General features: G+C 36.3%; 1 protein-coding gene across 4 annotated transcripts; it reads right to left on the bottom strand.

Moving 5' to 3' along the window:
* Nucleotides 1-169: 169 nt before the first annotated feature.
* Nucleotides 170-16,051, bottom strand: tpm4a (tropomyosin 4a). Of its 4 annotated transcripts, none has more exons than XM_079890419.1 (9): nt 15,003-16,051; nt 13,357-13,482; nt 5,657-5,790; nt 4,795-4,912; nt 4,641-4,711; nt 4,469-4,544; nt 4,183-4,245; nt 4,031-4,100; nt 170-2,101 (listed from the first exon to the last, which is right to left on the bottom strand). In XM_079890419.1, the coding sequence occupies exons 1-9, from the start codon at nt 15,114-15,116 to the stop codon at nt 2,019-2,021; spliced, it is 855 nt and encodes a 284-aa protein (XP_079746545.1). In that variant the 5' UTR covers nt 15,117-16,051; the 3' UTR covers nt 170-2,018. The 4 variants fall into 4 exon arrangements, with proteins under 4 accessions (XP_079746545.1, XP_079746546.1, XP_079746547.1 ...); XM_079890420.1 differs by having other exon boundaries at nt 170-889; nt 15,003-15,364; XM_079890421.1 differs by lacking the exons at nt 13,357-13,482; nt 15,003-16,051 and adding an exon at nt 10,860-11,387 and having other exon boundaries at nt 170-889.
* Nucleotides 16,052-16,704: the final 653 nt, after the last annotated feature.

Here is a 16,704-nt window from a genome sequence, read left to right as displayed (position 1 = left end):
CTTTTACTGAAAGTGTCACTTTTGTGTGAGATGTTTCTCACTAACTCCGTATAGGCAAAAATAAAAAATACAAGGCATCATTTATAACTGTAAAATCCATAAAATGAGGATCAATTATTCATCTAATTGTACTATTCTGGAAAATAATCAAACGTCTACCCCACAAACAGACTTTTTATAAAAATTTATTACACAGAAAATGGAAAAGAAGCGTTTGAGGCATTTTGAAATGGTCATTTGACAGAAAAAAAGCGACAACGCATTCACAGAAATGTCTAGGGAAGAGATAATATTTCTTTGGTCTTTGTTTGGTCCCATTTCGTGGTGGTTCCACAAAAATACCCAGGCACTTTGACATATACCATGGTAAAACACCATCGCATTTTCAATGGAGTAATGTACTGCAGTGCATCCTGTGGCCAGTAGGTGGAGCTCATGATGCACTTATGAGAAACACTGCATTGAAAACGCCCTCATCAACGTCTTCATTTACATTAATATCAAAACTCCAAGTGAATTTCTGCTGAGCACATTAGCATATTCACTGTTCATGTGGTATGTCATAAGGTAATAACGTTGTTTCAGTGGGGAAATTAGCACCTCAGGTTGTTTGGCTAACTTTTGAAAGCAGCGATGTCGAGCCATCTTGGATAAAAGCGAAAAAAGAAATACCTGCCTCAGACCAAAATTTAAATTATTATTTTTTTTCTGTGAGAAAATAGGGCTCAATAGCTAGCGAGTTGAAATTAAGGAAAGTATTTGTGGAATGTTGTAAAAACGGACGTCGTTCTCTCTCATCGTCTCTCTTATAAGCTGTTCAGCTCCTGAAGTGTCTGATCCAGCACTTGATGCATTCCGAGGTTTTCTTCTTTTGCAGAAGATAATTTTTCTGTAAGCAAAAATAAAAAAATTAGTCAGATGCTGTGACTGTTTAGTGTTTAGCATACAGTTTAGTGCACTAGTTTGTGGTCTTCACTGTAAAAAAAAAAAAGTTGCTGCCTTAAATTTTTAAGTAGCCTACAATCAACTTGGATGATTAAGTCGTTTCAACTTAAATTACATTAAACTGATTAAAAAAATTAGTTGAATCTTGTATAACTTATAAAAAATGTTGAAAATTGCTTAACTTATTTTGATGTTAAAGCAATGTAAAACATGTTTTCATATCTTATTGATCGTATAATTTTATTTACAGTGTAGGGTTCATCTACAACCACAGTGTTATAAGAAGAAAATCACAATTTAATTTGCTTGCACTTGGTCAGTGTGTCAGTAATAATATTAATTACGATTGTATTTATGTGTATGATTAAAGAAGAATCTTTCAACTGTGAAGATTAGTATTGTATTAAATATTTTTTAAATATGATATAAATACAGGTACAAGCATAAAATCAGACAAAACTGAAATGTAACCTCACCTTTGTGGACATCAGAATATAAAAGAGAAGAGTATAGAAAACTGACGAATATTTAATATATTCTAATATATATCATTTAACACATTTTATCATATTCAGTACATTTAATAAAACGTATAATATTTAATGTATGTTGCACAGAAGATTTTACATACATTTTCTTCTAAGTTTCATTTATTTTTCTTCTAAACTGCATTATAAGATCTGAGCTGATTGAGCATATTTTGTGTAAAATTACCCAATTTCCCAAAAGTTCTGACACTTTTTGACTAAATGAATTTCAATGATCCAGTCATTCAAGATTAATGGATAATCATTTTTAAAAAATCATACATTTAAGTCAAATATTTCATCTAAGTCTAAAAACTACTATCAAAATTCCTTGATATTACCAGGAATTTCATGAACTTAGGAACTCTTACCAATCTTCATAATGAAACATTATAAATGACAAAAGAAGATTGAGGGTCTGAAATGAAACAAGGGTGTTTTATTGAGACTAGTGAAGACACACTGGAGAAAATGAAGCACGCATGAAGAAAGTGGCAAAGAAATTTGAGAAAGCAGGAGATGCATCAGAGCGGGACAGAGATGGATCTACAGGGAGGTCATGTCATTGAGAGCATGGTCCAGCTCCTCAGAGATGGCTTTATACTTCAGCTTCTGAGCATAGAGTTCATCTGAAGATCGGCAGGAAAAGCAGGAAAGCGAAGGATGAGAAGCAGCAATGGACAGAAACCAAATGAAAAAGAGAAAGACAAGAAGTTAATGGAAGACTAAACGTGAAACTCACAGAGGTCATGTTCTACCAGTAAAAATCTATAAGCGAATGGTGTTCAAAACAAAAAATTTCCATCCGGCCCAAAGATATGCTCCCTAGTTACTTTTCCTATTCATATATACTACTTTTATTAAGCAAATGCAGAGTTCAGTCTCGTAAAGAGCTGACCGGCGCTGTAGGGAACAGACATACTTCATTTCTCTTGGGACAGAAGGAAAACCAGGCTTGGTTAAACCAATTCTATATACTGAGTCAGTCGAATATATCATCCTCCAGTGAAGGGGTTCAAGCGTTTGAAACATGAGCCTGCTGGAACTGACAAAATGGCTCTAAAACAATATGGTGTTATGTGTTCCAAAAGATTTTATGGCCGTTACATAGACAGGGAGGATGGCCCGCCTGTGACCTAAAACCCCATCCACTCAGGACTTTTTAATGTGTCCTGCTTCGCCACTGGTCATTTCTGAAGGAAAAAAGTTCATTGAGCCACTTCCTTACCTTCACTGATGTGTTCATAAGAACAGTTTAGTCTATTGATGCTTGCCAAGTCAAACTATAGTCAAAAATTACCTTTTTGAAAAGCTACATCATAGGTTACTAAGAAACAATTGCTACGTATATTAAGTCTATTTAAGAAGAAAATTATCTTTTGGCTTGGGTGGTTGATTTTAACGAATTGCTTCAAAAACTAATCAAATCTAGTTTTTGAACCAGTTCATTCCATCAGAACGAAGCAATTCGTTCAAATCAACCACCCAAGCCAATTAAATCTGGTTTTGTAGCTAGTTTGTGCCATCTGAACAAAGTGATTCACTAAAATGAACTCTCCAAACTAATCAAATCTAGTTTTTGAACCAGTTCATTCCATCAGAACGAGGCAATTCGTTAAAATCAACCACTCAAGCCAATCAAATCTAGTTTTGGAGCTAGTTTGTGTCATCTGAATGAAGCAATTCACTAAAATAAACCACGCAAACTAATCAAATCTCGTTATTGAACCAGTTAATTCCATCAGAACGAGGTAATTCGCTAAAATCAACCGCTCAAGCCAATCAAATATAGTTGCGGAGCTAGTTTGTGTCATCTAAATGAAGCAATTCACTCAAATTAATTCTCCAAACCAATCAAATCTAGTTTTTGAACCAGTTCATTCCATCAGAATGAAGCTATTCTCTAAAATGAACAACCCAAACCAATTTAATCTAGTTTTGTAGCTAGTTTGTGTCATCTGAATGAAGTGATTCACTACAATGAACTCTCCAAACAAATCAAACCAGGTATTTTTTTCTGAACGAAGCAATTCACTAAAACAGACCACTCAAATCTAGTTGATTCGACTGAATGAAACGATTTGCTCAAACGAGCCATCTGAATCAACCGATTCGCTGAAATGAATCAACTTTCCCAGCTTTTTGTCATGCTATACACACTAATTATTGGAGAAATGATTAATTATTGAACAAATGACTAGTCTAACCGGTTAACTAAATCATCTTTACCAATGTTTTTTCCCCGCGCTTTCTTACCTTGTAGAAAATATGTAATTCCTGCAAAAGCAACAGTGTTTTGAAAACAGCTACTGTGAATATTTTAGAACAAGTTCACTCAAATGAATCAACTTTGTCATTCTACATGACTACCACAGTAGTTAGATCATCGCTCAATTCGTGTTTTGAAAACCAGCTACACGCTTTTCTGGAAAATGTCCCTCTATGAAACAGAACCTCTATGTTCAACTCCGCCAATACTGCAAAAGAGTTGAACTTTTGGCTTCACAGAAAACTCAGTAAACAGATTAAACCCATAGAACTAATGAATGTGTTCATACCTTCCAGGTCATCGATAGATTTCTCCAGTTTGGTCACTGACCTCTCGGCAAACTCAGCACGGGTCTCGGCCTGATAAACACAAAAAAGGAAGTTGAAGGAATGAGAAAGGGCAGCTTATCTTTGACCTTGTCTCATTTGTTGACTTCTTTACCTCCTTCAGCTTGTCACTAAGAACTTTGATTTCCTCTTCATACTTGTCTTCTTTTTCTGAGTACTGAAACATGCAAACAAAGACAGATACAGCAAATCCATTTCACTTTCTGTCAACATTGAATAAAATTCGCATTGCTCTCAGAGCTATTGTGCTGTCAGAACTTAAGTCCATAAATTACCATGTTTCAGTTTCAAAGCTACTATCAGGCTTTGAAGTTGAGTGATGATTATTATAGAGGTCTGAAATTGTGATATTAAGAGATAAAAGAGAGATGTTGACTTACTTTCTCTGCCTGAGCCTCTAGGGATTTAAGGTTGTTGGTAACGTTTTTCAATTCCTCCTCCAAATCACTAGCTTTGCTGGAGGTATTTGAGCAGAAAACAATGTTTTAACTGGTCAAGCAACAAACGTTCACATTCTAGTCTATTTAAAGCGTGAGAATATGTAGACGATACCATTCAGCGACTTCGGCTCTCTCCTCGGCTCGCTCCAGCTCGCCCTCGAGAATCACCAGTTTACGGGCCACCTGTAGCAAAGATGGCGTTCAAACGAAGAGCTTCAAATGTCAAACATCTGGAAGTGGTGTTCCTCTAGGCGCTTGTACCTCACCTCTTCGTATTTGCGGTCGGCCTCCTCTGCGATGTGTTTAGCCTCTTTCAGCTGCATCTCCTGGATCTCCATCTTCTCTTCGTCCTTCATGGCGCGGTTCTCAATTACCTTCATGCCTCTGGAGGTGAAACAAGCGGTGAGCGAGACATCATTGATGGCCTCTTCAGTTAATGCAGGTCAACAAATTTGCTAACGCAAGATCTTTATTTCATAATCAAAATGGTCCTGAAATCTGGAAATGAGAATTGACCAATGAATTTCCACCACTTTGAATAAGGTTTTGAATATTGCTAATGAATATTCAAAACTATTTGTCAACTGGTTTGACCAATTCATGGAATCTTCAACATAAGGGTGATTTCCAAGCATTGAATTTATGAAAATTCATGGAAAATCATGTTAATTTCATGTTTGCTCAAGCTTAATATGAATATCATTGGTTCTTAATACAGTAAGTTGCTGCCTTAAATTTTTAAGTTCAATAAACTTGGATGTTTAAGTCATTTCAACTTAAATTACATTAAACTGACTTAAAAAAAATTAGTTGAACCTTGTATAACATTAAAAAGTTGAAAACTTATGAAAGTTAAAGCAATGCAAAAACATGTCATAACTAATTGATCATATGTTTTACAGTATATGTATTTATATATTAAAGTATTTATATATTAAATAATAAAAGGTGGGTCGGTAAAACCCTCTCCAACCACAATTTCTCTTGAAAATGAATTCCGTAAAAATTTTGTGGATTGTTTTCCAACGAGAAAAGGGTGTTAGGTCCACAGAAGCCATGTAGTTTTCACCCAAAGCACAGCAATTCATTCCTTCCATCATTATTCATAAATTAATGCTTTCCATTGACCTCTCGCTCTCGTCTGCTGCTTTCTCCGCCTCTTCCAGTTTCTGCAGTGCAGTTCCCAGCCTCTCCTGAGCCCGATCCAGTTCCTCCTCCACCAGCTGAATTCTGCGGTTCAGGCCCGCCACATCACCCTCAGCCTGTCAAAGAAAAGGTCAAAGGTTACTTATATACAATTACATACCGACTTTAAATGTAGCAGTAATGTACATTTATGATATAAAATAACGCTCTGGTGTTTTTTCAGGTCTTTGGGGATTCTCCCAATGATGCCATTTTCATCCGTTTTTGCTCAAAGCACAATCAACTGCAAAAGAAAAAACATTTGTATGCCCTTTACGACCACCACCTCCCGTTGTGATTCAAACAAAGATTGGCCTCATAATGAGCACAATGGTGCCTCTGTGACATTTTTCAGTTTTAAAGAGACCTCACAGCCAAACCAACCCACTTACTGCACTGATAATTGCAACTATAATTATGACAAATATCACAGTGGCTCTCGCACTGCAGACGCTTCAACTGAGCAAGCGCACAGTTCTCTCAGAACGCTAGGAAAATCTCGCTGCCAGGAAACTGTATCTGGGTTTAAACTTTAAGAGGCATCAGGGAAAAGTCAAAGAGAGCATATCGTCCATTTTCTAATCACATCTTTGTTTTGAGTCAGAGCGGCTGGTATTTTACGGATTTCTACTGCTTCCTATGGCATGAATAGTAGTAAACAGATCATGGCTGATGTACCTCACTACATATAAGCTTAGCTTATATATACTTTAAGCTTTTTTGTAGCTGGTTTGCTACTGGATGGAATGAAAAGATCTTTATCAAACACAAAAATGAATGTAATAGATCATACACTGTAAAAAGTGAACAGTTGGATCAACTTAACAAAATTACTTCAATTGGTAACACCTAAAGAAATTAAGTTTTCTCAACTTAAAGGGGGGGTACAATGGTGTTTCATGTATTCAGAGTTGTTTACAGTGTTAAAGAGATGGATTCTCATGCTTAACATGGCCAAAGTTTTTTAAAAATATTTTGGAATAACGGAGAATTTCTGTACCGAAAATCTTACTTCCGGGTTGGTACAAGTTTCGGCTGTTTTTTTTCCGACCGTGGATCTAATGACGTAGACCAGAGTGGAATTCCTTATATGAGCATTTCTCCCGGAAAAGCGCGGCCGCGCACACGTCGACCAGAGGAGAGCGAGACCGCGCACATCAACGCGCTTCAACAGGAAATCATCGGCAGCGCTGCATAGTGTCTCCAAAGTGTGTTTTTGGATGTGAGGGAAAGCTTACCAAAGAACCCAGCGTTAGGAACAGTGGATGCTGTTTGTTCCCTGCATTTCGACGATGAATGTTTTATAAACAAAGCCCAGATCGACGGATTCTCTCTGTGGCTCTGGCTTCGCCCACACGGCCCGCCTCCAGACGCTCGTTTTTTTCCGGAAAGACTCGGTATACAGCCTATCTTTTCTGTTATAAATATGATAAAACTAAAGACTTTTTGGAGATATGAAGGATGCAATACTACTCTATAGGTACTCAAGATTAACAGGAGATTGAGTGAAAATGAGCATTTCACCCCCCCTTTAAATGATCACGTTTTTCATGATAAAACAAGATAATTTAAGTAGAGAAAACTTCATTTCTTTAGGTGTTACCAATTGAAGTAATTTTTTAAAGTTGATCCAACTATTCACTTTTTACAGTGTAATAGGCCTCTGATTCATAACATAATGTTTTTCTTTTCATAATTGCAAATTATATTCTCATAATGCCAACTTTTTTTCTCATAATGGTGACTTTATAACTTGTCCAAATCAACTGTCATATATTTATATCTCACAATGTGATTTTAAGGGATAGTTCACACAAAAAGCCATCATTTACTCACCCTCAAGTTGTTTCTTTCTTCTGCTGAACATTAAAGAAGATATTTGAAGAATGTTGGTAACTAAACAGTTGATGGCCCCCTTGACTTCCATAGTATTTCTTTTTTCATACTATGGAAGTCAATGGGGTCTGGTTACCAACATTCTTCAAAATATCTTCTTTTGTGTTCAACAGAAGAAAGAAATTCATACAGATTTGGAAGATGAGGGTGAGTAAATGACAGAATTCATTTTTGGGTTGAGCTATCCCTTTAATATCTTGTTCAAACCAACTCAGACAGCAATGTGGATTCCACGTGTACCAGATGTGGGCCGGATCTGGGCCGACACTGACAGTTGCTGTCTTGGAACTGTCAGTGACTTTATATCTTAAAATCTAACTTTATATCTCACAATTACAAGAAATAAAGTCATAATTATGAAATATAATGTTTGATTTCAAGCTATAATGTTTCTTGCAATTGTGACTTTTTCCCTCATAACTGCGACTTTATATCTCAAAATACGACTTTATATTTTGCAATGTGTGAGTTTTTATCTTGCAATATGACTATATCTCACAAAACGTCAATGAATACGCTATTCAAGATTGACATCATTAAAGAAGGGGTCAAATGAGCATTTATTCACACATATTTCACCAACACATCACGGGAGTAGGATGTTAACCCCCTTTCGAATAAAAGAGAGCCAGAGAGGGGAGGAGAAAAATGCACAGGAAATGGACACACTCCACATCCTCTCCCCTCCCAACATGCTCATTCAGTTCAGGGTCAGGATACTCCCTCATGAGCCGTGCCCTTTCCTTAGTCACTGCGCTCCATGGTTGCTTTAGCCATATATGGTAAAACGAGCTCTGGAGAATGCTAGTGGTGAAGTGCCAAAAAGTTTTAAAGGTTGAAGAATAGCACAAAAAATAAAAATAAAGCCATATGTTATCGAGAAGCGTCTGGACGCAGCCTTGAACATATTATCGCGTACAAGACAAACCCAAACACGCATATGTGTGATATGAGACGGCGACATTCCCAGATCTATGGATTCCCAGGCTTAATTACACCATAATACATTCAGATCTTGTTAGAGACGCAGTGACGTCCTTGTCCAATTATACGTTTAGGGTTGAAGTGTGGGGGAATCACCTGGGACTTCTGCTGTCGACTTCCTGAGGCACAGTACTATCGTACGTGACATTGAGCAAACACTTGAGACGAACACTATCAATGTAATGACCTTTTTATGGGCTGATATTATGAAAATAAGGCCTATCAGATGAAAACGAACAGTGGAAATGAAGTACAGGCTCCTTTTCAGTCAATACAAGTTAATATTATAAAGTGGCTTACTGGTAAAACAGTCAAAGAGAGAGTTGGAGATGCAAAATTATTAGCTATTTCTAAACTAATGCAAAGAAAAGCAGAAGACTGTAGGAGTATTGTGAAGTAAGCAACCACTTGTGTAACTAAACTTTGAAAAGATATGCAAAAAAGGTCTTGATATCATTTTCAACACCATGGGAAGCAGTCGATGCAAATTTGAAGAGCATTTCTTTATCTTCCTTTACTTATTTACCAATTTCCTAATGGTCTTTGTACAGGCTTCACATATGTTCGTAGTCATGTTCTTGACTATTAACCCCACTGTGAATTATGCCTTACATAAATTATGACCATCATGGAGAGGTCATTGGTCACGTCATGACTCATGACCAAGTCCAGCAGCATTCTGTCACACTGAGAGTGGGAAAACTCCCACTTATGAAAGTAAAGTCAGCAAAATGTGTATTAGAAGTGTCTGACTCAAAGCAAAACCCTAAGAGAGAAAGAAGGGAGTTGATTTAGAAGAATGATGGGACCATGGACCTCCCTAACATGTCTCCATTAAATGTAAAAGGCAACTGATCCTAGACAAAGACACACTATTGATCTACAAACACTAGAAGAACAGGACTTTTCTTAAGCAGTGCCAGCTTCCTGCATATCTGCATGGTCATTTGAGTATGAAGAAGGACCACAGGAAACTCCAATGTGGAGCAAGAGACAACATCCTGACTCAGTTCCTTTGGGAGCTCAGGATGGGACATCCTTTGGGTCGTTCTTGAATGCACCAAAATCACATTTTTAACTTCTAAGAAAGATCCACAAACAATTATTCATCGGTTGCGCAAAAACAGGAGTTCAAATGAGGAGAAACAGACTGTTTCTGGCCGAATTCCTTACAACAGCTTGACAATTAAGGGCTTCACAAGGGATGACTCAGAAAATTGTGTAAAATGGAGCATCTAAATCCTCCAAGGACTGTGGGGGAGGGGGGCTTCCTTAAGCATCTTGGTATCAAGGGAAAATGTCCTCACATGCAACATTTTGCCATGTTCTTCATCTAAATTAACTAAAAAATACTATTTGACCCCATTACAGGTAGAAATCACTCCTATTACTGCAATAACTATTTTTACTTTGTTTTACTGTCCTGTTGGATTGAAGTTTTTATGGCTGAATACATTCGATTATACCAAAGAAAGTCAATTTTAAGAGTCAGATTAGGATATAAGACATATCTCATTAACAGACAGACAGACAGATAGATAGATAGATAGATAGATAGATAGATAGATAGATAGATAGATAGATAGATAGATAGATAGATAGATAGATAGATAGATAGATAGATAGGCTACTATTGGTTTTACAAAAGCTTTGTTTTAAAACGTGGTTGCCTTAAAATTTTGAGTTCATTGAAATAAAAAATGTAACATAGCCTAAATTATATATTAAAAATAAATTTTATATCTAAGTTGATGTGACAAAAGATGTGACCAAAGAAATATAGATATTTTTAGTGTAGATAATCTTTAAGTAAATCTTTAAATTTTTAAGAATTATAAAAGCCCTACCTAGGGAAATTAGAAAATAGCCTACTAAGTAGGTAAATAACGCAATTCTTTGTAAAAATATACTCAAATGTAGCAAATTGTTAGTTAAAACAAATAAATAGTTAATTATGTCAATTAAAATGATTTTAAGACTAAAATAACGGGGTGGAAGTGTAATAAACCTGTATGAGAAAACAGTGAGGCCTAACAACTGCCCAAAGGCAGATTTTGGGGTCGGACTGTCCCTTTGGACCAACGCCTTTCATTCCACAACCTCACGTCTGCATCCAGGTCTCACTGTTCACCTAAACATACAATTATAGTCTTCAGCGGAGCCCGGGAGCTTTTTTTGGAACAGTTCACAGAGGTAACGCGTTCAAGAATCCGGAGAGTGTAAAGACGGTAAAGTAAGAACAAAGAAATATGAAGATTTGTCTCACTTTCTCCCGGAGCTCGCGCTCATTGTCCAGCTCGCGCTGTAGAACCAAAGCTCGGTCTTCTGCGTCATCCGCCTGCTGCTGCAAAGTCTGGATCTTTCTCTTCACTGCGTCCAAAGAAGTCACACCTGTCATTTTAGATACTTTATTATATTATATTTACAACTAGAAAACAAAACGAGCCGCGACTTTGGTCAGGAAAAATGAAACGATGTGCAAATACAACAACAAAAAAACTCTAAAAGCTATAAAAAAATAAATACTTCAAAATTGAAAAGCCTAAAAATATATATAATCCCGAATATGGGATTTTAAAAAATAACGGAATGGCGCTGTAGTTGGATGGCCAGTGTAAAGAAGAAGAAAAAAAAAGGAGTGAAAACGACACGAAATGTGCAATCCAAATTCTTCCCAGTCCGGATCAATACAAAACGGTTCAATGAACAAAAAAAATGTCTTCGCTGGAGGTTACTTCTGTCTCATGGAGTCATTGGAATGTGAGAGAATGTAAGGAGGCAGAACTTCTGCAGAAAAGTTTCAATGTAACACTGGAAAAGTGAAGTCCCCGTGACGTCATTGTGGGCGGGGCAACCACTGAGTCACAATTCAGGCTCATTTTATGTTAATTACTTCTTTCTCTTGTCAAAATGTATTCAAAAACGTACTCTTAGAGCTTGTCGTTAATAGTCTTATTTTTATTTGTAATTTTTTTTATATAATCTTGACTGTTTTTTGTTAATAGTTTTAATTATAAATATTTTAATGACTTTATGCTACACTGTAAAAACATTTTAAACAGAAATTTTAGTGCAAATTTATTTTGAATGAACCACAATTTCTTAATTTCAGACGTTTCAAGACTGTTTTTACAGTAGCTGATGGGTCAAATAAAAAATAAGAAATATAATTGCAGTTTTCATGTTGTACACCTTTATTTTAGCTGTTTAGCTATCATTTTAATTAAGTTGTATTGTATCTTATAACTTTATATAATTTCTTGGGAGTTTTCTGAGACAGCCTTATTCAAGAAACACTCACCTTTAAGGTTTAGATTTGGTAAATAACGCTTCCACTATTGTAACTTAATGTATTTAGGTTGATTTCATCATATAAAATAATATTTTTGAATAAAACCATGCAGTTTTAGATTTTTACGTCACCTGACGAAACATTTTTTAACAGTATGTCATTTCACTTCTTTTAAGGAAAATTTTTTTGGGATACACACTGTAAACATGACAACAATCATATCAATGTTTTTGACTAGTTTTTTTTTTATTCAAAACATTAAAATTTAAAATTCAAATTAGTTGAAAAGCGTAAAGCACTCTCACTGCATTGTTGATTTCACTTACAAATTGAGCGCTGCAATTACACAAGTTTTCGATTACAACCCCCGCAATTAAAACCTCAAGTCTTGACGTTACACACCACTTCTTCTGTCACACACTTTCCACAAAAGTGTGCTTTTGTTCTAAAGACGAGCCAGTGATCTGGGAGCATTGATTTCATTAGTCACAGGAGTGTGGCCCTCTGTGTTTGCTTTCGCTGCATTCTTGGGATTCCTGAGCTTTTACACTGCAACCGAAGTCCCAGTCTCCCCTGCTGTTCCCCCGACTTATCAGTTACAGGCCTCAAAAAAGTTGGTGAACTTATCTTACCTACTTCTTTGGCGTTGTGAATGCAGATGTATAATTAGTTTACAGTTTCCTCTAATGCATGACATGTGGCTTCTCTGAAACACATTTTCAGGGCAACGCTCCAAAGAACTCGAAGATGTGCTTGTATCCCCAGTTCCAGCCTCTCAGAACATTCTACAGGAAGTGAATCTTACTCATTTGTACTACACTTCTTGAATAAAGTTTGATGTCACGGTGTGTCCTATAAAAGTATTTTGAGGTCAGTGACAACATGAAGAACATTTTTCTTTCGCAAATGGATTTACCCCCATGCTGGAATCATTAAGGATTCACAAACAACCGATTTGCCCCTCCTCGGCTTCCTTCTCAAACTATGCAGTCATTTCCTTCGAGGTCACATTGTGTGGAGTAACCTGAGCTTATCTGAGAGACGGACAGGATGGACCACTTCAGAACAATGCAGGTGTGATTACGACAATTTTCTCACTCGTCCCAAGGCCAAACACGTTCTTACAGGTGGAACGCACTGCGCTTTGAGTCATTTAAACTTAAAAGTAGCCAATTTGTGCGTTTAAACCTTAAAATTATCTCTTTAATGAGCAATGTGTTCGCTTCAAGGCATTACAGAAGTACACCTGAGGAAAGAGGTATTTTAAAAGATTCTTGTGTTGACATGTTTTTTATTGAGGTAAAGCTTTTTATTGCCCAATAAATCCCCATTTGAAGCACTGTGAAATGGTGCCGTGACCCTGAAATGGACCGGCTGGGTTGACAGGAAGTGAAAGCATCATAACAAAGCCTGAATGACTCGAGTTGTTTATCGTCTGAGTCTGTTTTATTGAACCCTGTGCATCACTTACGTCAGCAGCTTTTTTCTCAGACAGTTCGAGTTTCTCCTGGGCGTCCTTCAGGGCCTCTGAGTACTTGTCCAGTTCATCTTCGGTTTGTTTGAGCTTTTTCTGCAAGCCGACCAGCTCATCATCCAGCTTTATGAGGGAGAGTGAGTAAACATAGCACAATTTAGCAGAATTTAAGGGAATATCCCAATTGTCCATAAAAAAATTATTTCTGGTATGGTCAGTGTTGTTACACATAACAAGTAACTTAAGTTACTTAATCCGATTACTTTTTTAAAGTAACGAGTAAAGTAATGCATTACTTTTATATTTACAACAATATATCTGAGTTACCTTTTCAAATAAGTAAAGACAAAAAACTTTCTGGTATGATCAGTGTTGGGGGTAACACATAACAAGTAACTTAAGTTATGTAATCCGATTATAATCGTATAGTATACTTTTTAAAAGTAATGAGAAAAATAACACAATACTTTAAGATTTACAACAAAATATCTGAGTTACTTCAAATAAGTAAAGAAAGTTAAATTGTTTACTCATTTATAGACCTCTACTCTACAAACATGAATTTTTATTATTTTCACTTTTGGTGTCAAAGGGCCTTTAGAATAGAACTTTTATTTTTTTCTGTTATTAAAAAACAAACAAGCAAGCCCAGCCTAGGTGAGAAAAAGTAACGTAACACATTACTTTCCATAAAAAGGAACTGCGTAATGCAATTAGTTACTTTTTTAAGTGAGTAACGCAATATTGTAATGAGTTACTTTTAAAAGTAACTTTCTCCAACACTGCATATGGTAATTTTAAGAATACTATCAACTTCTATAATATTATCCCTAATAATATGTTCAACTATTTTATCACAAAATAATGTGTACATTTTAAGAAATGAATAGATATCAAAAATGGATTTGGTCACCCACATTATATCATAGGCCTACTCTCTTTAGTGGACAGCAGATAACTAATTTTAGTCTGAGGTAATCTGTCATATGGCAGTAAGTGAGATAAACACTCACAAACACTTTGCTATCTATGGCTATCAGTTTGGCTGGGTTCTTGTGTTAAAGAGAGGATCTGTTAATCTACTGGGATTCCAGACAGCCTGACCTCTCTTGCCCATTTATAACCTTAGGTGTTCTGGATGGTGGAAGGTATCTGTCTATTTGCAAAGAGCAATATGTGTACACATAAAACAAACAAACCAATTGGTCAATAAAATAAATATATTTTTATATATAATTCACAATCTTTTAGCCTACAGTTTATTATTTATGATTAATGTTAAATTATAAATAATGTACATTGTAACTTCAACTCGTGTTAACATGCAAACATGTAATGTTAATAATGTATTAGAGTATACAAGCTTAATAAATGGCGTAAAAGTATATTGTTCATTGTTAGGTCAGATTGTTACTGATTTTTTATAAGATTCCTACATAATTGTGCAAAATAAGTAGCCAGTGCTGCGAAAGAACCCAGAATTGCAGCTCAAATGCATACTTGGTTTTCAAGTATGAGGTCTTGGCAAACTTCTCCTTGATTACAATCGTCAAGTTTCAGCCTATGCCAACACTTTTGTTGGGACCTTTTCATTTGAACATTTTAAACAATCTGGATTCCTACCTGCATTTGTTGATTCTTACCTGCTTGCATTTCTCCTCTGCAGCTTTCTGTTCGGTCTCGGCCTGCTCTGCCCGGTCGATGGCGTTCTCCTTGTCCAGTTTGAGCATCTGCATCTTCTTCTTGATGGCCTCCATGATTGCAGGTTGATCTAGTGTCTGGGTCGAATATGAAATTCAAGGGAGCTACGAGCTACGAAGTGCAGTTCTCGGTCCTTCAGCCGAAAGTGTGGTCAGACTAATGGATGCGAGGAGATTTAGGAGAGGAGAAGAATGCAGCTGATGCTGCCTGCAACCAAGAGCTGCCAGCAATGCTGGATCGCTCTACATAACCCAACCGAAGTCTAAAACACCCCCCCCCCCCCCCCTCACTCCCCCACCCATCTGGCTATCTAACCACTTGTGCAGGAATGGCCTGGACCAAACAGTCAAAAGCACTTCTCCTTATTTGGAGTGGTGCATATTGTTTTGTTTTTTTAGAGGACGGAGGGATGGAGAGGTGAGCAGATACTGTAGGCCCTGCATCCAGATTTAACCCCATTAGTGCTAAACCGAGCTAACAAAATATGTTCTAAGAGCGTTTTGCGAACATTCCCATTAAGTTCTGAAAGCATTATTTCTGAATGTTCTCTGAACATTCAAAACTAATTTTTAAATGTTTTAACACTTCAGTTTATCATTTTGCAAACATTATGAGAACATCATGAAACAAGAAATAACATTTAAGTGAGTTTCAGAAAAACGTTCCATGAATGATTATACATAACCTGTGCTTTTTATATGCTAACGTTTTGAGAACATTATTAAAAAACAGATAACTTTGAACGAACGTTCTATTAACGTTACTGTAGGAACGTTTGTAAATAACTTTTGACTGAACCTTGCCAGAATGTTTGCTAAAGCTCTGAAGTTCTTAGGAGAGGAGCTATTATTTTTCTTATTACGTGGCTCTCTGGAATCCTCGATTCTTATCGGTCAATCACAGCATTTGGAGGTCTGACATTCTTAATATTCACAGTCGTCCATGACAACGCTTATTAAAACCTTTCAACCAGAACAAAAACTGGAGATACTATCATTTAAAAAAAAAATAATGCAACTGCTGCCATACTGCATCTCAGTTATCAGTTGTAGTCGGAAAAAAAATCTGTAACAATCTGACCTAACAATGAGCAATACTTTTACGCCATTTATTAATCTTGCTCATACATTTTTAATACTGTAACATTATTGCAATGTTTATCTTGTTGCTAGGCTGATCATTTTGTACATTCTATACATTTTTCTTAGCGAAAGCTTTAAAATCATATACAGGTAAAATTAAAAAAAAAAATTATACTGACCACTGATTATACATGATCCCATATCATTTGTACTTTTCTGCCAGACAATAAAAAGGCCAAAAAATCTCATAGGCTTATATTAGAGGGACTATTCAATGACACAAATTTTACAGAAACTTGAAGGTGGACTGTTTTGACTTTGCAAAACCCCACTCAGAACACATTTGCTACCCTATAGCAACACTCTAGAAACCACAGAAAATATAAAACAAACAAATGAATAAATATATCTTCAAAATCAAAGACTAAAAATTCAAGTGTTAATCAGTCACTTTCTATTCCTTTCACTGCCTTGTTCAATCAAGTCTGACGTAAAGCAATTGCACACACTTGATTTAGAGTCGTTGAGTCCCAAAGTGCTAAATGGCGAAACCGTTGGATCT

Source organism: Squalius cephalus (genome assembly GCF_949319135.1).
Source record: "Squalius cephalus genome assembly, chromosome: 13".
NCBI lineage: Eukaryota > Metazoa > Chordata > Actinopteri > Cypriniformes > Leuciscidae > Squalius > Squalius cephalus.
This window is presented reverse-complemented; position numbering and strand designations above follow the sequence as displayed.

Bases quoted from the DNA above. Each gene is read 5' to 3' on its own strand.
- tpm4a (XM_079890419.1), bottom strand. From the start codon at position 15,116: ATGGAGGCCATCAAGAAGAAGATGCAGATGCTCAAACTGGACAAGGAG. The intron at 4,913-5,656 runs GTCAATGGAAAG...TTTCACCTCCAG, and splicing joins GCAGCAGACGAGAGCGAGAG to AGGCATGAAGGTAATTGAGA. The intron at 4,101-4,182 runs GTAAAGAAGTCA...TGTGTTTATCAG, and splicing joins TTAGTGACAAGCTGAAGGAG to GCCGAGACCCGTGCTGAGTT.